Source organism: Neolamprologus multifasciatus, chromosome 14, assembly GCF_963576455.1.
Source record: "Neolamprologus multifasciatus chromosome 14, fNeoMul1.2, whole genome shotgun sequence".
Lineage (NCBI taxonomy): Eukaryota > Metazoa > Chordata > Actinopteri > Cichliformes > Cichlidae > Neolamprologus > Neolamprologus multifasciatus.
Genome location: NC_140452.1, coordinates 28,284,203 through 28,305,743, shown reverse-complemented (window position 1 = coordinate 28,305,743; position 21,541 = coordinate 28,284,203). Strand labels below are relative to the sequence as shown.

The following is a 21,541-nucleotide window of genomic DNA, read 5'->3' as shown; positions in this document are numbered from 1 at the left end:
GTTATAGCTAATTGTGGTTCTACAAGATGTTGAGAGCTGTAGTTAACTTTCCACAGGACTGCGCACATCTACTTGTTTTAGGAACTCTGGATTTGGTTGGAGACTTAGCTGCTACTTGACCAAGAAAGTCAGGTTACAGGATACAGGTTTCATGAACACTGAAATCCTGTTTACCTCCGCTGTTTCTTAATATGACGCTGAATAATATTCTGCAGTTTTGCAATACAGTAGATAAATCTTTGACACAATCAGTGGACTGATCTCATGCTCATGTGTTTCTGCCTACATGTCTTGGTGTATCTGTTGACATTTGTCATACCATTATCTAAAGTGTGTTAATATTCGCCTCTTATAGACATTGATGAGTGCAGCTCTGGCCATGCCAAGTGTTCCCATGGTTGTGTCAACATGTTGGGTTCCTTTAGCTGTGTGTGTCATCCGGGTTTTGAACTCGGTGCTGATGCTAAACAATGCTACCGTAAGTAAGAACTTCAGCCTACCTTCCACAAACTGTAAAGACTGCTGAGTGATTTTTATTATGCAAATAAGGGAACAACTTACATCATTTCAGAATGACTTTGTTGAAAATGTTCTGATTCAAATGTGCCTTAGTTTTTTTATTTTTATTTTTATTTTTACGTTACAATTTTAACAAAATGGCTTTTGGCTGCTCGGCTATGAGAAGTTGTCACCACGTCAGGTAGCTCCACATATTTGAGTTTTATTTTACACCAAGTGTCCTTCCTGAGGCCACCCCAAAGGGAGTTTTTGACTGTAATGGGAATTGAACTAGTAACCTTTCCCTTGCTAAATAAATATAAATACCACTACACACTATAGCGCAGGCTGGTGCAGATTGCACATTCTAAAATCATTTCCTTTTTTTTCTGCTAACAACAGAACACAACGCAAATACCAGGTTACTTGTAAACTGCTCTTTAATTTGAATCACAAAACTTTGCTTGTAAATATTTTAGTGTAGCACACAGGACTGACATGTGTGATATGCCTCAAAATTCAACCGAGTCCTAAGTTATATCCTATTTAAATCCATCATACTCTCATTAGGTATTTATGTTGAGCATATAAAATGCAAAATTAAATGTGATTTACAGAGTCACTATTAGCCAAAAATGCCCCCTGTCATTGACCCTATATTTCATCTGTGGGTGTGTACTGTTGTTGCGGTTTGATCCTTTCATCTCCAGGCATTGAGATGGAGATTGTGAACAGCTGCGAGAAGAACAACGGAGGTTGCTCTCATCATTGTGAGCATACCACCAATGGCCCTCTTTGCTCCTGTAACCAGGGCTACCAGCTGGACCAAGACAGGAAGACCTGTGTAGGTCAGACCTTCTATATATGTGTGTGTGTATATGTATATATATATATATATATATGTATATATATTTAAGTACTAAAAATGCTTTAAAGACATAGTACTCTGTCTTTATTTCTTTATTTTGTTGTTTGTTCACCTGTTTCATTTAATGTGTTTTGGCTCTGTGCTTCAGTCCTTCAGAAGGATCTCTTCATACCAGCTGTTTAATACTTTCCACAGATAATAATGAGTGTGTGAGTGAGGAGTCCTGCTGCAGCCACTTCTGTAAAAATTATCCAGGCGGCTATGAGTGCAGCTGCTGGCCTGGTTACAGACTAAATCCAGACGGTTGCAGCTGTGACGGTAAGGTTGGACTCTTAGCAGATCATCTAGTCTGGTACTTATTAAGGTTTTCTGTGTTGTGGCAAAGCTGTGTATGACACAAATTCTAAAAAGCGTATTTACTAAGTCAGTCCTGAAAAATGAATCCTTTCAAGGCCAGTTCCTAGTAGAAAAGGGGGGGGGGGGGGGGGGGGGGGGGGGGGGGGGGGGAGAACATTTTACTCAAAAAGTGATGTACAGTCAAGTGCAACTTCTGGATGGGTAGAAAAAAAAATCCACATCTGTGTCAACTTGCTACAGTGCTACACTATCTTTTCATATACTTGTACTATGTTTGCATTTTCTTCTGTTAGACATTGACGAGTGTCTGGCGGAGACCTCGGACTGTGAACAATACTGCATCAACAGTCTGGGAGCGTACGAGTGCTTTTGTCAACAGGGCTTCCGTTTGAATGAGGACCGGCGCTCTTGCGTGTGTGAGTAACATTTTCAGCTTTCCAAATACCACTCTGCATTTCTTGACATATAACATTGTACTTGGTCTCCTTAGCTCTTTACGGCAAAGAGCTGGAAGAGGAAGATGAAGAAGATGAGGAAGTGCAGCTCGAGGCTGGCAGATTACCAGACCTGCTGTTCCGCAACGCTCCTCAGCTCCTGCAGTACACGGCAGCCTTGCGCTCCCATTACGGCAGCGAAGATGATGACGACGACGATGGTAGTCACCATGGTGACAGTGAAAAAGTATTAGAGATCCTGAGAGAGCGCAGGGGAGAGCTCAGACTGGACAGTCACATAGGTACAGTAAAAAAACAAAACCCCGAAACAAGAAAAACAAAGCATGTGGGCTGAGTCTGCACTTTGTGCCTGACCAGATCACTATTATTTTATTACTCTCCTTTTGTTTTCCTATTAAATGTTGATGATCTTCAGGAATTTCCTTTGGAATTTCCTTTTTTTAGTGTGTCTAGATGACTCATTTGGGGAGGACTGCAGTGTAAGCTGTGAAGACTGCGTGCATGGCGCGTGCAACGAAAACAGAGACCGATGCGAATGTTCGCCTGGCTGGACGGGGGTCATCTGCAACGAGAGTGAGGATCTTTAAAAGTGTTCTGAAGTGACGTCTTTCCTTCATAACACAAACACTGTCCTTCGGGCTAAATCATGTGCCACCTGTCATCAGTGTACTTTAGCAAGTTAGCTTAGCATGATGACTTTGCTCCATCCAGAAGTAATAAAAACTATATGGTGGGATTTCTAAATACTAGGCTATATCTCATTGGCTTATTTTGCACAAAAAATTAAAAAATTGTGGCTTTATAAAAGTATTTCTTATACAAATGACACATTATGACAAAGCCTTAGAGGGGAAACTGGCTCCATATTTTAAGTGGCACATGATTATCTTCTCATCTCACTTTCAGACAGAAAGGGATGAAGCGGAGACATTTATTTATTTATTTGTATGGGAAAATTGACCAAAGCGAATGAGTCATGTCCAGATCAAATATCTGATTCAGTTGTACATTGAACAGTACAGCATAGACAGGCATGCACATAGCCTGGATTGTATCACAAGGCACATGTTTTCCCAGAGCTATTTGAACTGCCTTTAGCAGTATGGTCTAGTTAAAGAAAGATGACATAGCTCCCCGTGTGCATCGATCCAGCGTCATGTATCAAAGCCTGACGGCTCCTGTGTGGGAGGCTGTGTTGTTTATGGGCTCCAGAACACAAGAGGGCCAGGGGAATCAATTTGTCTGCTACTACAGTGTAGCCAGGACCCACAGCAAGAGCACAGCCTGAGGCCAAGGATGTCCACTACTGGGTTACAAAGCAAAGCTTCATTGTTCCCATCCAGCTCTGTGATTAATGGCTGTCTTTTGGTCTGAACCTGAGGAGGAGAGCCACGTGTGATAAGTCCATTAGAAGCAATCTGAAACGAGAGTCTGAGGGAGGCAGTGTTCAGATGCACACCCTGAAGGTGATGGGCCTGGGCAGCATTTTCAGGTGGAGTAGATGAGGAATATTGCTGCCTGAGGCAAAGATATGGGGAATGATGCAGTAGGCAACAACATAGGGGGCTATAAGGAAAAAAAATATGGGCCATGTTTGGCCTTTAAAAAATGTGACATATAACATTTTTTATTGTATGAAGTTGTATATATATAAAAAATATATAATTAACTGGGTTACTCTTTCCCATTTCTCAAATAATTGAATTATATTTGAATCATATCGCTGAAGCAGTGTGCCAACTCTTAATACTGCTGTTGAAGCATTACAAGTATTTATGGTGTTTAAAACTAGCTCTCTTTGTTATACATGTTGCCTCAGGATGCCTTAAGTATTTATTTTATTTAACCAGGAAGTCCCTTGAGATTACAAACTTTTTTTCTAGGGAGAACCTGGTCAAGAGTGTACCTCAATACAAAACGACACCCTTGCCTACTCACCTGTTCACTGCCTTTTTCATGTATTATTATGATTTCTCTAAATACGTCTTGTCCCTTCATTTATATATTAATTCATTCATTCTGAACTCTTTCCTGTTCTTATCCTGTTCCAATACCACAGGGTGCTGCCGTTGCTACACTATTTTAAACAATTTCATCCTGCGATATAAAACTGTTGTAAAGAAGCTGCGATATGGAAGTTAAGCAGCAGTTAACTTGATGGATTCGAATACTTGAGCACGTCTTAAACAGCCAGCTGTCTTCTCAGAACTGCTAACAAGGCCATTGAGATTAAGAAAGTCAGGCAAACCCACAACACCAGAAATGAGAGGACAGAAGCTGAAAGTGTTTACTGCCTAGACCAAAACTCTAGCTTTTGATGTGTTTATTTTCAAATTAAAAAAAAAAAATATATATATCTTTGGATTTCCACACTGAACTTTTTTTGAGCCAAAAAAAATCTTCATCTCCTTTCTCTTCAGCTTGTCCACAGGGGAGCTACGGGCAGGCCTGCAACAGCCTGTGTCGCTGTCAGAATGGAGGCTCCTGTGACCCTGTGACTGGCAAGTGTTTGTGCCCCCCTGGGGTGCAAGGCTTGCTCTGCGAGGATGGTTTGTATACACGCATTCCTACAGACGCATGCAACCACCTGGGTCTAGTTTGCTTGCGACCCCCTCCACATGAATTTGACTATGTGATTAGACATCTGTCAGAATGCTTTTATCCTCTAAAACTGACAAGTCATTAAAAAGATTTATGCTGTTTCATACCAGGGCGATTATCTTATAAGTAACTACATTCATCTTGATATCCCAGTTTTTGGAAATCACTGCCCTATATTCTGCTTCAGTGTGTGCTGAATGAGTCATTACCATTATTAAAGATGTCTTCTCACAAATGAGGCATGTGGGCTCTGTTGTATTTTTGAATCTAAGCAGGGACTAATTCATTTGGCATTATTCTTGCTCACAGGTTGTCCAAAGGGTTTTTTTGGGAGGCACTGCAGAAGAAAGTGCAACTGTCCCAACAGTGTGCACTGCCATCGTCTCTATGGAGGCTGCCTGTGCCCTCCAGGATTATATGGGCGTTTTTGCCACCTGGGTGAGTGAGAATTGTTAGAGTTCAAAATATTGGTGATAGCAATGTCAATGTTTTTAATGTCACATATTAAAGAAAAGCTTATCAGTCAGGAAATATGAAACTTTTACTGCATTAGCTGAAGAGAGACTGTCCATGCAACTGACAATATTTACTGTTGTGTTTCCTTATAAGATGACAATAATAACGTAGTTGTCAAAAAAAAGTGTGAATAATACTTCAAAATCAAATCATTCATAACCAATAACAGTAAGCTTTAGGTTGTGTCAGCTGTTAATACGTTTTCAGGTTTACACACACACACACACACACACACACACACACACACACTTCAGTTTTCATAGTACTCAAACTGCCAACATTGTAAAAAATCTGCATTAATTTTACTTGTAATGAATACACGTTCTCAGCTTTCCGTTTCCTTTGGATGACAAGTTCACACCGACACGTCGCTTGCTTCACTTAGCCGTTTTGATGGTGGCACCAGGTGTGGAGGCAGCTCTCTGGGGAGCCAGTGGCCCTCCACTTTCTCCTCGATGAGGTGGACCGCCAAAGCAAACTCCTCATCGTCCAGCATGCCATCCCCGTCTACATCGGACAGCCTCCAGATGTGAGCGAGCACAGAGTTGGGCAGAAGAGTCTTTGTCATCCACTCTTTGACTTTGGTTCCGCTAAGTTTGCCCTCAGTTGGACTGAGGTTGTAGAAAATCTCATCGTATTTGGGTTTGTATTTCTCCACTACCCACTCATCGAAATCTAGCTCGCTCCCCTCATCTACGGGAGGTTCTTTGAACGGGTCTCTGCTGTAATGCTCGGGCTTGAATGTTCTCAAAAATTCCCCGTCCAGCACTCCGTGGAGGGATCTCTTTCTCTGTTCTTGTTGTTGGATGTAGGGGACCAGCTTGGCGATGTCAGTGCTGAGGAGTTTATCCAAGGAGGCCATAAGGCTCGGTTTCAGCTTCTTGAACTTTGAGAAGTCTTGCCCCAAAAGTTTCTCCTGAAAATATGTGCAATCGCATGTGAGACTAACACAGAACATTAGAGTAAATGAAATCTAACAAATATGGTATTTAAACAACAATCAAAGAAGTTGTTTTGTTGACCTGCATCTTTGTGCAGTCGGGGAAATCGCCAGCTGGGACACGATGCTGCTGCTGAATCTTGTTAAAAATCACGGGAAGCTGGTAGATCAGATTATGCTTCTTGCTTTCTCTACAAAAAATGGTTGGCATCTCCTGCTTCAGATAGCTGATAATGTGTGCATGAGCCTGTGAAGAAACACAAGAGAGTCACAAAGGTCACCACAGCAGCTGGATTTGTAAATGTATATGCAAAGTACCGGTTGGAATTTGAAACAGCTGATTTCTGACCCTCACTAAGCGCGCCCTCTTCACCAGGTCATTCAGCTTGCGTACTGCAGCGTTGCGTGGCAGGTTCCTTATATCGGCCAACAAATCCTCCTCCTCCAACTCTATCAGCTGGTAGTGGTCGCACATCTGCCTCGGCTCTGACCAGAAGGATCCGATGTAAACCCGTAAAATCTCAGGGGTTCGAAACACTTTTCCCAGTGACCACATGAGGGCGCCATACACTCTCATCAGATGCTGAGAGTCCACCCTGTCAGCTTTGTTGAGAACCACACGCAACTTGTCCTCATAACCGCACAGGGCCCCGAATGCTCGTGTGAGCTCATCAGAAAACTCCAGCTTATGCGCGTCAAACAGCAGGATGATCCGATCGACACGCTCTGCAAACCAGCGCAACACTGCTGCGAAGTCATAGCCTGGGGAGAAGGAACAGAAACATAGGGGTTTCATTAAGACTGTATGTAACACAGCCTCACAGCCTCAAGCCATCGAGGAACGTTTTACACATCCCAGAGGTCCTCACTGGTTTCAAGCCATTTCGGTTACACCCACTGAAAAATGTGTCCATAAAACGAAGCAAAGGCTTTTCAGTTCCTCTCAGCTTATCTCCTGCCAGCCCAAAGTCATACTGCTTTCATCAGCTTTGCTTCTGCCTTCAAGTGTTTGAATTTTGCTGGCTGAAATGTTCCTACTTCACTGGGCCTACTACATTTATCACTCTGCTCCAACATTAATAGAAGCAAAGGCTTGTTAATTTCCTCTGGCACTAAAAGGGAAATTAGAAGACATTCAGCCTCACCTCGGCTCAGTTTTCTTTTAGCAGCAGTCAAGATGCCTGGCGTGTCAATTATGCTGATACTCTCAAGGATCTGATTTGGCATCTGAACACACTGAAACCTGTAAATGTGATGCATTTCAGGATTACTTGATTCATTTATAGGAATAATGGCAAAGCATAATCCTATCAGTACATTATACAAACAGGAATTCTCCTCTGTGAACGCTCATCACCTGTTCAGAAACGAATTTCCAAAAGGGTCGAGGTTGCGAAAGGGCTTTTTCGGGTCCATCGTGAGGGCATTCCCAGGGATGATTCCCTCGACTTCTCCATACATGAGGGCAGTGAAGCAGTCAGTGGTTGGCTCTGGCCCAACTCTGCTACCAAGAAAATCTTGCTCTACGAGATACCTTGAGACACACATGGTGCAAACCAGCACTGTTATCTCCCTTTGTTTAAAACATGGCAAGTTAATGCATGCAGATCCTTTTTTTCCTTTTTTCTTTTTAATGATCCAAGTCCTGAGCTTACCTGATAAAAGTAGTCTTTCCTGTTGAGTACTGACCCATCACCAGCACCATCGGTTTGTTGTCAAAGTCTGCGTCCTCATAGCTTGGTGAGTGAAAGTGATGGAAAGAATAGTATTTTTCTACTGGCAGCAGCCGCTTGTAATAAAGATTCTTCAGCTCCTCTGTCACCATGTTGACGTCCCCCATTGCTTTCGGGGTGCTCCAAAGCCTCCGGAAGGACATGGCGACAGCAGTTTTACTCTTAATTTCTCAGCGTGGAAGCTGCTCGCTCTTCTTAGACCCAACTAAATGATGGAAGAATGTGCACAAGGCATATTATCAGATTCTCACAGCTGTCTGCTTCATCCTGCAGCGGGACGTTAGAGAGGGTGGAGAGGGTGTAACTGGAGCCTGCAGCTGCACCTAACATAAAGCCAATATCGAGAGGGACAGGGTGGAGTGCAGCTCAGCTTTTGTTGCTGTGCGGGGACAGTCTTGGCAAGATTCACCCACAGGGATGTAACAATTGTCAGACTTAAAGGTCATGCACAAAACTTAAATCTGTTTATTAAATGCTTTTATATACAAGCAGAAATTAAAGTACTTGCAAAAACAGTCAGAGGAGTCAAAGTTCAATAAATCAGGAGAAACAGGAGGCAGCGGTCACATGACTTCAGCCAGCAGAAATCTATCGTTGTCATAACATGGTGACTGGGTGTGTTTGTTTGGCTCATACTTAAGTGCATTTCGATAGCAAAGAATGTTTAATTTCAATATATTTTCCTTTTTTCCATGAAATTGTGACCAGCTAAACTTTAGACAACAGAAGGTGAAGTTGGTTTAGTGCAGCATTTCTGCAGCTATCAGTCTAATGAACGTATTTTGTGTAATATTACTCAAACACAAGAGGATAATCTAACCTTCTACTTCCATACTATCAGCCTTTTTTTGTCTGTTTTTAAAACCTCTCAGCTTGTCCCAGGTGGACGCACGGAGCGGGCTGTTCCAAGGAGTGCAACTGTGTTCAAGAACATTCCACTGGCTGTGACCCCAAAACGGGAAGCTGTTTCTGCAAGGCTGCATATCACGGCCCACGATGTGATCAAGGTATAAAAAGCAAGTTTATTCCTTGACAGGAATGAAGTGGTTAAGATTTGTGTTTGGTTACATTTTCAGGCCAAATGCTGAAAATAGAAGAGGGCGTATTACTTTCTCAGCTGTTTTAAAGGTTCTAAACATGAACAAATATGTTTCCAGTTGCAGTAACACATCTCTAATGTCAGCTGCAAAGGGGAGTCTTGCTGTTTCCTTGCAGTACAGTTTTAGTATAATAGTGTGTAGAAGAAGAGTTTAGGAGGTCTTTAAGAATCAAACTTCTACTCGATGAAGGTATCCAAGATATTTGGTTAGAGACTGCACACCATCTTAATCTTTTATGCATCTGCGTGTCTCATTGTAGAATGCGATCCAGGCTTTTTCGGGCCCGGCTGTGAGCAGCCATGTGACTGTCCAGGTGGAGGGTCATGTGACCCCAAGACTGGAGAGTGCAGCCAGCAATGTCCTGCAGGGCTTCACGGACATAACTGTCAACTGGGTAAGCAAAAAAATACAAAAAAAAGATTTAAAGCACTTTGTAAAAGCCAACGTAAGAGCACATGTTCAGTTATTTTGATGTCTAACGTATGCAGTGCAGTTATTTTCAGATGTTTGGCTCACATTAATAATATCACTCGTTCCTTTTAACCTCTGCAAACGCAGTGTTCGCCACAGAGCGCGATTCCACAGTGCACTCATGTGGTCACAGCTTTTATAGTGAAAGACCGCACAGTGTAATAATGTGTGTGAATTTGTGAACTGCGTGGGCCGGCATACTGACACGTGTCAGCACGCATGCTTATAGTTTGCATAGTTGTTGCTTGTGCAATTGTGTGCCTTTTTCAAAGCAGCACATTTTGTTATGTGTTTGCCCAGCTTTGTCACATTTTTAATTTCCCGCAAAGCATATAGATCTTTCTTTACTCCTCTATCCTCGCCTCCTTCTTCTATTCATCACGTGGATGTAGTAGGTGAAATGCATCAAAGGTGTTCTATGAATTCACCTGGTCAGTACAGGTGTTCTTGTTGTTACAAACTACACAACTAGAAAGTAGGGTTCCTGTACAGCAGGGTGCCCTCTGGCTGTTTACTCTGCTGGTTGATGGAAAGTTCAACCCTCTGTGCTGTGCTCTAGAGTGATGCTGAATATTTCTCAGGAGCCTCTGGTAAAAACATCACTTTGTGTCTCTGTGGAGCGGACTAAGATAACAGAGTTACCATGTGTCAGCACTAGTGCACAGTCCAAGCCTAGGCTTGCTGGGTTTGCAACCCAAATAAAAGTGTTTTTTTTCCTTTTTCTCTAGGTTGTCCATAGCTTAAGTTGCAGGCCAGGTCATGACAGAGGCGATTTAATTCAGTTATTACAGCAGGAGCTTTTGGCAGAGGCTGAATAAATAAGCATCAAGTGATTATGATTTCAACATTTTCACTTGTCCAGCTGCCTCTCTTAATCATTTTTTCACTGTTGTGTAACCCAGTCTTTTATTTTTTCTCCTGTTACATCATGTCTGTTGTGTATTTTGTGTTGCTAGCCTGCCAAGCTGGAAGCTATGGAGAAAACTGTCTTCTGACCTGTGATTGCAGTGGAGCTTCTTGTGATCCCATAACTGGACAATGCATCTGTCCTGATGGAAAGATGGGACACTCGTGCCAGGAAGGTATTCATTATTGCAATGTCCTATATTAATAGAAAGAAGACAATCAATTATCTTTCTTGTTTGCAGGCTGGACATTTGTTACCCCTCTCAGAGAGTTACAGAAATGTGCAAAGGTTTTGAGCCATCCCTCTTTTCCTTTAATTTGCTGGAAAAACATAAATAGAATTGTACAAACATTTTTTGCCTTATATACTGGGTTTCCATGTTATGTTTGGACATTTTTAAATACATCACTGCACCTAACAAGCTTGTAAGTCAATATTTTTTATGACGAACTTTAAACAACATGAACTCCCTTAGTCAATATTTCTTTTAATTTCTTTAAGCAGGCTTCAGGAATAGTTCTCCAGGCTTCTTGAAAGACAGCTCTTTTTGGATGTTGGCTGACTTTTGTTCTGTTCTCTGTCAAGATGATCCCACTCTGCTTCAGTAATGTAGAGGTCTGGGCTCTGCGGAGGCCAGTCCATAACTGATAGTGATCCATTGTGTTATTTTTCCATATGGGTATATTTTTATTGATTTACCAGTGTGTTTGGAATCGTTGTATGATTGTACTTTTCAGATGATCTTACATAGTGGATCAAAATCTCATGTTTTCATAACTCCATCACTTTTTACAAGATCCCCGACCTCCCTCGTACATATAAACAATAATTTGGACCAAAAATGTCAAATTTGGATTCATTATTCCTGACCTGTTGCCACTGATTTTCAGTGTGGGTCTTGTGTAGTATGGCATAACTCAGCCTTTCTTCTCTCTGTTTTTTTCTTCCATAAGAATGATTTCTTGACTGCCATCCTCACACTGACACCATTTTTGATGAGGCTTCAGTGAGCAGTAGCTTGTTCATCTGAAGAGTCAGGTGGATTTTTGGGGTCCTGTGTCAGATGTTTGTTGGATTTTTTTCCTGATTCTTAAGGACAACTTTCAATTACTGCTCTGAAGTATCATTTTAGGACTCTCACTTCTTCTGCTCACCATGACGATATGGGAAAGGTTTCAGATTCTTGGAGTTACCTCTGTTGGTGTAAAAATACCTTTTTTATTCCTTTCAAACTGTGTTGTCTTTTGCATTTTGTGTAAACTGGTTCATCTCAGGACTGGACTGAAAATGAGCTAAAAAGCAGTGAATGACCAAAGAAAAGCTTTGAGAGACCTACCAAAAGTCTTGAGCACTATTGCTCAGGATGACTTTAAATGACAAAAAAGTCTGAAAAAAAATAGTGGATGGTTCAAAACTACACTTTACTACAATTTCTACAATGTTTGAATGTGTATTAAATCGGAGAAGTTAAAAACATAAATACTGCGTACTGCTCTATCAAAGTGAAAGGTACTTGCTGTTTCCCAGACTGCCCTGATGGATTCTGGGGGTCAGAGTGCCAGTCTTCTTGTCCTGAGTGCCAGAACAGAGGCTCGTGCAACAAGCAGACCGGTACATGTGAGTGTGAGCCAGGATTCATGGGACAGCTCTGCCAAAACAGTGAGTTTGCATGAAATTTCTGAGATTAAAACAAACAAATCATTTAATAAACCAAATGTGTAAGATGTAGCTGACCTTAATGCTGATGATAATATATTTAATGAGGCATGCAACATTTTTTTTTACTTATTCAACCTCAAATTTTAAAAAACTGAAACAAAAAATGATGATGTCACACTTGGATTTTGAAATTACTGTAATCTCCTCGACTTGCTTGAACACTTTAATTAAATGTAATTATAGAAAGCTTGTGACAGAATCAGTTGTCTGATTAATCACCTGTGTTGCGTAGAGTGTCCTGCTGGGTACCATGGACCAGGCTGTCTAACACCTTGCTCTTGCCACCCTGATGCCAGTTGTGACCCACAGACTGGGAAATGCATTTGCCCTCCTGGAAAAAGAGGCCACGATTGCGCAACATGTGAGAATGTAAACAAATGAGACAAAAATAAGAGAAAATCTGACAGAGTAGAAGAGAAAATAACCCACCCTTCACTGTAATCTTTGCAGTATGTCATCCTGGTTTCTGGGGACAAGGGTGCACCAGTTCTTGTCAGTGCCACGAACAGTCTCTGGGCTGTGACCCAGTCAGTGGTCAGTGTGCGTGTGAGGCCGGCTACACAGCAGACCGATGTGAAAAGAGTAAGTTATTGCCTTAGCTAGTAAATCATTTTGTCTCATTTTGTATATTTTACTAAATGCTGCCACCGTGGGGTGATTTCAGTTACAGCACCACAGTCAGTATTTTCTGGAATATTTGATTTTATGTTTAACAAGCACAATACAGTTTAAATGTTTTATTTGATCCTGATACTGTATAACTGTAGATTTTACATGTTATATAAATCTCTGTTTAAAATGATAGATGGAGACACATGTGGGGAGTCTTCTGGGTTTATTTTCTTTTGGATTGGCATTTTTTTAGTTGGACATTCAAGAGACTGTGTAATGTGCATGCTCCAATTCACAGAGTGTATGAATGGCACTTATGGTTGGGGCTGTGCCCAGCTGTGCCAGTGTGAGAATGGAGCCCTCTGTGACCATGTGAGCGGAGCCTGTACGTGCTCTCCTGGATATATGGGCACCTTCTGTGAAAAAAGTAAGCCATGTGTTGTCTCTGATGTTATTTCTGATCTTATATCTTTACATAAATATATATTGTGTTCCTGATATGTCTGTTTTATGTAGCCCCAACCTTGCTACAGCCTTAAAAATCTCAAAAATGTTATTAAATCACTTGTACAATTTTTTTTGGTATACTGGCTTTAGAGTGAAAGTTTGATTTAAGGAACTTTTAATTGCATTATTAGACACAAATGTGGCTATAATTGTGTCTTTATATGTACTTTAAGCTATTAACAGTGATTTTGGTTCCTTCTCACTTCAAGAATAAACCCTTAGGATCATTTTTTTTCTTAAACCTAATTCCAGAAGTAATCCATGTTTTGAGATCCGCCGTGTTCTTCTGCCTCCCTCGCTTGCAGCTGCATGCGAACAAAACTTAGTCCATCCCTGAGAAAAAATGAAAGCCTTTGCAATTCCGGTACTCTGGATAACCATGCAACATTATTCACAATTGACTCCAAAATATGTCTGTGGCAGTCCCGTCATAAGCGGATGTCTCATTTTAATAGAATGCCATGTCAATCCTCTTTAGCTAAGCAAAGTAATTTAAATGTTTCCCTGCAAACTTGAACTGATCAAATCATGGATAAACACACTCCTTTGACTTTATTCTTGTTTTCAGCTCATCCCTCCGGTGGACTGTTGTGTTTATGAGATTATGATGCATCTGTCCATCCATCTATGCACTACATTGCACGATTCGTCAGATTTTAGTGAACCTTGCACACAATGATCACCTACTTAGTTTTTGCCTAAATCATGCTCAAGGTCAAGTTTTATGGGAACTTTTTAGTTTTCACAAGAATCACTTCTTTAGTGAAACCAGATTTGTGTGTCCCATGTATGACCTTCTGCAAATTCTCTTTATTTTTATAATGACCAGTCTTAACAAAAAACATACACAAAGCAATACCATGTGATGAGTCACATGGTGAGCTCATGACATCACTAATGTTCTAGATACGCAATTAAAGCCAAAGTAGAGAATATATCACTTTCTCTTTCTTGAGGATTTAATGTTTTTCTTTGCTTTATTTGACATAATATCAGCATATATTAGCTTGAGCAAGAGGAAGTTGCAGTCAGTTATTTTTACCATTAATAAATTATTTTAAAAAGCCCAAATCACTACCAATATATTTTGGCCAATCATTTTTTTTTATCACAAATGTAAATGTTTTGCAAAATGTAATTCCTGATTCTAGTTTTATGTAAGATTATGGCATTAACACTTTGCGTCTTTAAAACGGTCCACACTGAACAACATTCCTGCTGACATTTTTATTTTTCATCACTAGAGGGTGTTGCAGGACATTCTTCAATCTTTTCTCCAACTTCAGTGAAGCGTCCGCCAAATCCCGTGACTCGTCCCGCTGTCCTTATAATATCATGAGCGAACCATTTCAGAATTCCAAGATATAATTTGTATCAGCACCCTGCCATAGCAAACCTTTCACATAACAAATATTCACCTGTATTTGTCCTGAACTACAAGACGTAACGGCAGTCTGAGAGTTTTAACGATGTAATAGAGTTGTTTTGACTTGAAGTGGCCTCCTGTTATTACAAAGCAAAAGATTTACTGTGACTGTACTACTAGTTCCAGAAATTCATAGCGCCTCCCTAGTACACAGGGCATTGTAAATCACAGCCATGCCACACCAGAGGAGAGCTTCACATCCCTAGTCATAACAGGTTAATGGTTGCAGTCTGATTGGACGTTGCTGTAGAAATGGAGCTATCACTCTGACTGGATTTTAGTTTCTGAAGGCCCATTCCCCTCAAACAAAGGTGTCCAGTTTCTCAGTGTTCTAATGAGCCTCTTCCTTCAGGAAAAGTCAGGAAGAGGCCTTGGCTTGACAACGTCCAGACCTCTTTACTTGATCGGTTTTAAAGAATTAAAGGGAACAAAATGACTTCTCATTAGAACTTAGATCTTGCTATTCACAAAAGTAGCTGGCTCCACAAGATTCAGATAGCTTGATAAGGCCAAAGGCCTTGTTGTGTTCAGCATTCTTGTGGTTCTGAGGTTGATGCTAAGCATTCCCATCAAGTATTATTGGAGGAAAGAGGCCTGACATGCATCCAGCACACAGCTTCTTCAATTAAAGCCGATCATTCCGCGCTTCTGGTCCGCAGCTTTGATGTCTGCATCAAACCCCCCCCCCCCCCCCCCCCCCCCCAAAAAAAAAAACAGAGTTCATTTTGTTGCAGTAAAAAAGAACTGTGGTCTGAGGAGCATTGAACATCCGTGTTCTTGTTGAAGAAACCGGGCCGTTTTGTTGTTGCAGCATTGACCTCTTTCAGTGTACGCAGACCCTGAATAGAACCAGGAAGTTCTATTCTGAGTTCTCTCTATCCGCTCTATTTCTGTGGTCTGCTCTCCCTGGCTGTGTGGTCCCTGGACCTGCTTTATGGGCTGACAGCAGTGGCTCTTACACAACCGGGGATCTGGAAATAATCCTTCTGTCTTAAAGAGCTCATTTAGTCTCGAGATGCAGTCTTTCAATGATGGCACACAGTATGTGTGTGAGTTTGTGTGTGATGGTGGACCGAATCCTGTGTTCCTACCTATAAACAAAGACTCAGAGGGAAGACTCTGCATTTACAAACACTAGCAGACACTGGGCTCATATCAAATGACAGATTGCAGCTCTGTGGTTAATATGGAAACCAGTCGCCCCCTGCTGGTGTATACAAATACAAAGTTTGTCATTCAAAATTGTGCAACTGCCTAAAGACTTAAAATAAAGTGTGCGCGCTGCTGTAAACTTTGTCCGCTGAAAAGGAGAGTAATTGCTACATCTGTTGATGCGCTTATTGTTCCTCTTATTAAAAGGGAACATGACTCATCTGAGATGCTTTCTGTTTATATTTTAGCAGCAGAGATGTGTTGAGGTGCTCGCGATATATCAAAGTAATGGCACTAAGGCATTTTTTCCTGCAGGACAAGCAATGCCAGCTTGTTGCCATGGTGTCAGCAAGCGCTATGATAATAATAAACAGCAGACAATAAACCGACGATTTTGCTACCACAGAGTTAATGTACAGCTGCATTAAAATGACAGCATCCTCAGTGGGCTAGCTTTAATAACATCACAGCCTAACCACTACAGAGAGAGTCAAAGACGTCATGCTGTCAGCGTGGGAACACAACGACGGCCATGCCAGAAACTGCTGAGCAGCAAAGATACTTTTTTCCCAATTTGAGGCCTTGAGGCAGAAAAAGAGGAGGAGTGGACACCGTCATCAATTTGAGCGAGAGCAGGAGGGTATGATGCATTAACCGTAGGGGAACACCCTGACTAATGCGGCATTTATAATACATGAAACCACCAAGTTACACATTTTTGCCAATTTGTGGCTTCCTTTGGTCACATTGCGCTCTGCTTTCCTTATTCACAGAAGAAGTAGTATATAAACGGAATGAAAGAGCTGCTGGCTGCTGAGATAATTTGGACAGACTCTATGCAAACCATTTCTCGCACACTAATGCAAAAGGAAACAGAAGAGGGTACTCGAAGAGAGAAATGTCAGTCAGTCCATGCTTTGGCGGGGAAATAGCAGCGTTCCCATAAATAAAGACCCGTGTGGGTGAAGTTTTTGTTTTGTAGGATACGACTATCATCCGAGTTTGCCTGTGATCTCCACGGTGACAAATTGACCGATCAAAAATATAGGCCGTGAATAAACAGAGTCATTCTTTCCTGCTCTTGTGAAGTCATGCTTACAGATAATATTTACATCCAAGCAGTGGAAAGGCTCATTCATCCCTCAACCTCTGGCTAGGTTCCTCTGGATGGGGAGGCACTGTGTTTACCAAACTCTGTGAGTGTCACTTGACTATACACACACACTCGAGCGATTTCTCTAACTTTCCTTGAGAATGGGAAACAGACCTTAAACTGGCATCACCTTGCATCTGCAGCAGCACTGTCGTGTGTGTGTATGTGTGTGGGTACAGTAACACCAGGCTTTGTTTTGTCGAGTGTTGGTGGGGCCTGTGGACTCAGCAGGTGCTCTATTTACCGGCTCTTTGTGCCCTCTCTAACCCCCCCCCCCCCCCCACCCTCCCAGAGGGAACAGCCTCCGAGCCGCCATAAACGTTTGATGTGGCCCAGATCCACCACACATGTGGGACATGAGCTCACTTAACGAACGCAGACGCTTTGCAACAGCCGTAGTGTGGTACTGCAATTTGATATTGGTATTTTCAGTAGGACAGAGAGAGAAAGTAGGAAGAAGGGGAACAGAGCGAGAGTGGGAAAGGAAAAAAAAAAGAACTAAATAAAAAAATATTGGCATCTAAACCTTCTCCTCTCCTCTTTTTTCTGAAGCTGCCAGTTCTAACCAGTCGGATGTTTTATCTCGGCCCACAGTGTGCCCGGACGGCTTTTACGGTCTTGACTGTGGCCAGATGTGCGAGTGCAGGAACGGTGCCCGTTGCCACCACATCACAGGAGCCTGCCTGTGCACCGCCGGCTGGGCAGGACCACACTGCATTCTGGGTAATGGAAGCCACATCATTAAAACAGGGTGTGAGGGAGGCCCTCACTGCAGCCCATCACGACATCCTCTCCTTAAACTCAGCTATGAAGTGTTTGTGAACAATTATCTCTATAATGAGACATTGCCAATGACTTTTTTAGGGATGGGTAAGGGTGGAGAAAGGAGGGAGCACAAGAGTGCCCTCTGGCATACATGGTTTAATTGAAGTCTATTCTGGATAAATGCACCCACATGTATATAGCGATCAACATTAGGAAAGAGAGAGCTCAACTTGGAAGAGACTTTAGCAGCTAACCAGTGTTCTCAGGCTGAAGTTTCTTGAGGATTTCATGCCATTGTTTTAATGAAGCCAGTGAAATACCCACCAAAGTCCTTAGTCTGTCATTCTGAAGTCTTATTCAAGACTTTCCTCTCGCCCACAGCCATTTTGTGGTTCTAACTACCAGAACCAGAGTGAGCAGAAAGCCACGAGCATGACTTAATCATGCACCTCTGTCATTATTGCATTTTCCTCTTTCTTAAACCCCAAATGCCATCTTGGACTTTGATTATTACTGCGTTTACAATATGGGTGCTAAAAACCATAATGTCTCAAATGACAAATTAGCTATCACGTCTGTTTTCTAGGAATGCAACTCGAATATTATTGAATGTGTGTGTGTGGCTGCATGTGTGTGGCAGAATGCCCAGAGGGTCAGTTTGGAGAGCAATGCAGTCAGACCTGTGAGTGTCAGAACGGAGGCCAGTGTCACCATGTGACTGGGAGATGCAGCTGCACAGCTGGGTGGACCGGAGATAGGTGCCAACTGCGTGAGTGGCTCATCAGTTAAACTGCTAATTACTGAGCATGATGAACGTAATGTCAAAGAAGTCTATTTTTCAAACCACTGTGCTGTGTTGTAGAACTTTTTGACAGTATAAATATCAGTCAGCAGACTCTGAAAACCGACGTTAGTCATGTTATCTATCTCGGGAATCTCTTGGCGCAGTTACTGCACTTGCAGAAATGAACTCATGATATAAGAAAGGCTAGAAAAATATAATAGAACGTTTACAGTCAAAACTCAAATGCTTATACTATGTTGTGTGTATTCAGCCTGTCCTGCAGGACAATATGGAGAGCACTGTTCAAGTCAATGTCTGTGCCAAAATGGAGGGACTTGTAACAGGATCAGTGGCCGGTGCTCCTGCCCACTGGGATGGACTGGAGCAGCTTGTGAATTGGGTGAGTCTGACAGTACTACAGATTAAACTGTGTTCACAACTTTCCAGCTGCCAGTTAATGCAAATATCTAATCAGCCAGTCACATGGCAGCAACTTATTCCATTTAAGGATGTAGACATGGTGAAGACCACCTGCTAAAGTTAAAACTGAGCATCAGAATGGAGATGAAAGGTTTAAGCAGCGTTAAACGTGGTTGTGGGTGCCAGATGGGCTGGTTTGAGAATTTCAGAATCTGCTGATCTGCTGGGATTTTCCCACACAACCATCTCTATTGTTTACAGAGAAAGGCAAGAAAAAGAGACAATATCCAATGAGAGGCAGTTGTCTGGGAGAAAATGTCTTGCTGATTTTAAAGGTCAGAGGAGAAGGGCCAGACCACTTCAAGCTGACAGGAAGGCAACATTAACTCAAGTAACCACTCATTATAACCAAGGAAGGCAGAAGAGCATCTCTGAACAAACAACACATCAAATCTTGAAGCAAATGCACTTCAGTAATAATAATGGATTGCATTTATATACCGCTATTTGGGGCCCTCAAATTACTTTACAATTCCACTATTCGTTCACTCTCACATTCACACACTGGTGGAGGCAAGCTACAGTTGTAGCCACAGCTGCCCTGACAGAAGCAAGATTTGTGCAGCTGACAAATCTGCAGCAACTGTGTCATGTCAGTGTGGATCACAATCTCTGAGGAATGTTTCCAGCACCTTGTTGAATCTATGTGGTGAAACAGGCAGTTCTGTAGGCAACCGGAAAGTCCAACTCACTACTCAAAAGGTGTATGTAATAGAAAGATAGTCAAAGCACATTGTAGGGAAGCTAAGAGAAACAGAACTTTTTTTTTCTTGATTAAATATTTTGTCTTTCTGTCCCTGTCTTCATAATTTGGTGCCTTGGAAAAGCCATGTTGTATTTATGTGATAAATTATTACTTGAATGAACTTTTCTCTTAACCTTTCCATCTGTCCCAGAGTGTGAAGAAGGACGTTATGGAAAGAACTGCACCGAGGTCTGCCGCTGTATGAATGGGGGGAGATGCGACAGAGTGACAGGAAAATGTGTGTGTCTCCGTGGTTGGACAGGAGACCTCTGCCAGTCAGGTGATTTCCTATACTTACAGCATAGTTATTTTATCATAATCGAGTACCTGCTGATGCGGGGTTTTTTCAAAGACACATAAAATTGTAGCCTGTCTCTCAACATCATGAGAGACAGGCATGCCCCTGTGCTCCATTTGCTAACATTTGGATATCAGCAGCAGAAAAGCAGCAAGGTTTGTTTACTCCAGGAAAAGAAGCTGATAGCATATAACATGGTATGTCAAAACAGTTTGTGCAGTTAGCCTTCCAAGCATATAAAAGGTAAACATCTTCTAAAAGTGCATCCTTGGCTGTGATGTTGCATGCTAACCGCGAGCGCTTGTGTTTTTTGTCTGAAGCCTGTTCTAAGGGATTCTTCGGGGAGGGTTGTGAGCAGAGGTGTGACTGTGCCCATAGTTCGAGTTGCCACCATGTGACAGGCCGCTGTGAGTGCGTGCCAGGCTGGAGAGGAGCCAGGTGTGACAAATGTGAGTGCGTACAGGACTGAGGAAATTGCGGCTGAATGAAACTGGCACTAAAGAATATAAGAGTGAAGTGACTGTGTGTGTGATGTGTGTATTGACTGACAGCCTGCCTCCCGGGGTTCTACGGTGCTTCCTGTGCCCAGCGGTGTCAGTGCCAGGCTGGAGTGTCCTGTCACCATGAGACGGGGAGCTGTGGCTGCCCAGCTGGACTCACAGGGGCTGGCTGCGAGAAAAGTAAGAAGGAAAACAAAACCTGTCTGAATGAATTCTAATCATGAGGTGATTAGTGGCTTGCTTGCTCAATTTTTAGATCTTAAATATCCACAGACTTTCACTAATGTCCTTTACCTGTAACAGGTAGTCAGCAGAGTATACCTACATGGCTTACATTTGAGGCCATTTAGCTACCTTGTTAAAGACACTGTCGCCTTGAAACAAACCAATTGTGTGCTTGTGAGAATGTTTCATTATTCAAACCGTACCCTTAAGGAGTGTATATAAGCAGCGTCACTCCTCAGCCCTTCACCGCGCCTTCTACTCACCCACCCTCCTCCCCTTCCTTACGGCCTCAGCTCCCTTCCTCTCCTCACACACTCCCCAGACATCTGATAAATGTTACACACCGGTTGCCAAGTAAAACAGAAGGCATTGTTTTTGTCTCCTCGGCGGCGGATAAGGGCTTTTGGAAGGCAGACATGCATAATGACAGCACCGTAATTGCCTCTTTAGTCTGGAGTCCTTTCTTATCTGTCCCCCACGCTGCCTGCTGCTGCCTGACTGAGTAGCTTAGTGCTGCGGTCTCACCCGAAAACATGCTCGGTTCACAGATTCATCTTGTTCCCTATGACTGATTGTCTGGGGACTTCATTCATTATTGTGATGAGCGCATATGTATGTATGCAGACAGGGTGTGTGAAAGAATGTCCCTCTGTGTTTGCCTGGGTTTGGGCACCAGGGAAAGTTGCTGCGAGTTTTGGTGTCATTAGCAGTCAATACTGAATGTCCCAG

General features: G+C 42.4%; 2 protein-coding genes across 2 annotated transcripts in view; one reads left to right on the top strand and one right to left on the bottom strand.

The window, feature by feature from the left end:
• Positions 1-21,541, top strand: part of egfem1 (EGF-like and EMI domain containing 1) — a 60,030-nt gene that overhangs the window by 25,188 nt on the left and 13,301 nt on the right. Inside the window, exons 9-29 of the mRNA XM_085184303.1 lie at positions 356-478; positions 1,209-1,346; positions 1,562-1,684; positions 2,017-2,139; positions 2,214-2,459; positions 2,623-2,751; positions 4,599-4,727; positions 5,089-5,217; positions 8,841-8,975; positions 9,328-9,462; positions 10,496-10,621; positions 11,974-12,105; positions 12,398-12,526; positions 12,616-12,747; positions 13,076-13,204; positions 17,610-17,738; positions 18,421-18,549; positions 18,836-18,964; positions 19,941-20,069; positions 20,408-20,536; positions 20,639-20,767. Of these exons, the coding sequence (XP_085040429.1) occupies positions 356-478; positions 1,209-1,346; positions 1,562-1,684; positions 2,017-2,139; positions 2,214-2,459; positions 2,623-2,751; positions 4,599-4,727; positions 5,089-5,217; positions 8,841-8,975; positions 9,328-9,462; positions 10,496-10,621; positions 11,974-12,105; positions 12,398-12,526; positions 12,616-12,747; positions 13,076-13,204; positions 17,610-17,738; positions 18,421-18,549; positions 18,836-18,964; positions 19,941-20,069; positions 20,408-20,536; positions 20,639-20,767 (2,832 nt within the window). The remainder of the gene's footprint in view (positions 1-355; positions 479-1,208; positions 1,347-1,561; positions 1,685-2,016; positions 2,140-2,213; positions 2,460-2,622; positions 2,752-4,598; positions 4,728-5,088; positions 5,218-8,840; positions 8,976-9,327; positions 9,463-10,495; positions 10,622-11,973; positions 12,106-12,397; positions 12,527-12,615; positions 12,748-13,075; positions 13,205-17,609; positions 17,739-18,420; positions 18,550-18,835; positions 18,965-19,940; positions 20,070-20,407; positions 20,537-20,638; positions 20,768-21,541) is intronic.
• LOC146504244 (EH domain-containing protein 2-like) lies at positions 5,217-8,359 on the bottom strand. The gene is made up of 6 exons (XM_085184318.1): positions 7,891-8,359; positions 7,593-7,769; positions 7,381-7,478; positions 6,585-6,997; positions 6,318-6,482; positions 5,217-6,211 (listed from the first exon to the last, which is right to left on the bottom strand). The coding sequence occupies exons 1-6, from the start codon at positions 8,109-8,111 to the stop codon at positions 5,651-5,653; spliced, it is 1,635 nt and encodes a 544-aa protein (XP_085040444.1). The 5' UTR covers positions 8,112-8,359; the 3' UTR covers positions 5,217-5,650.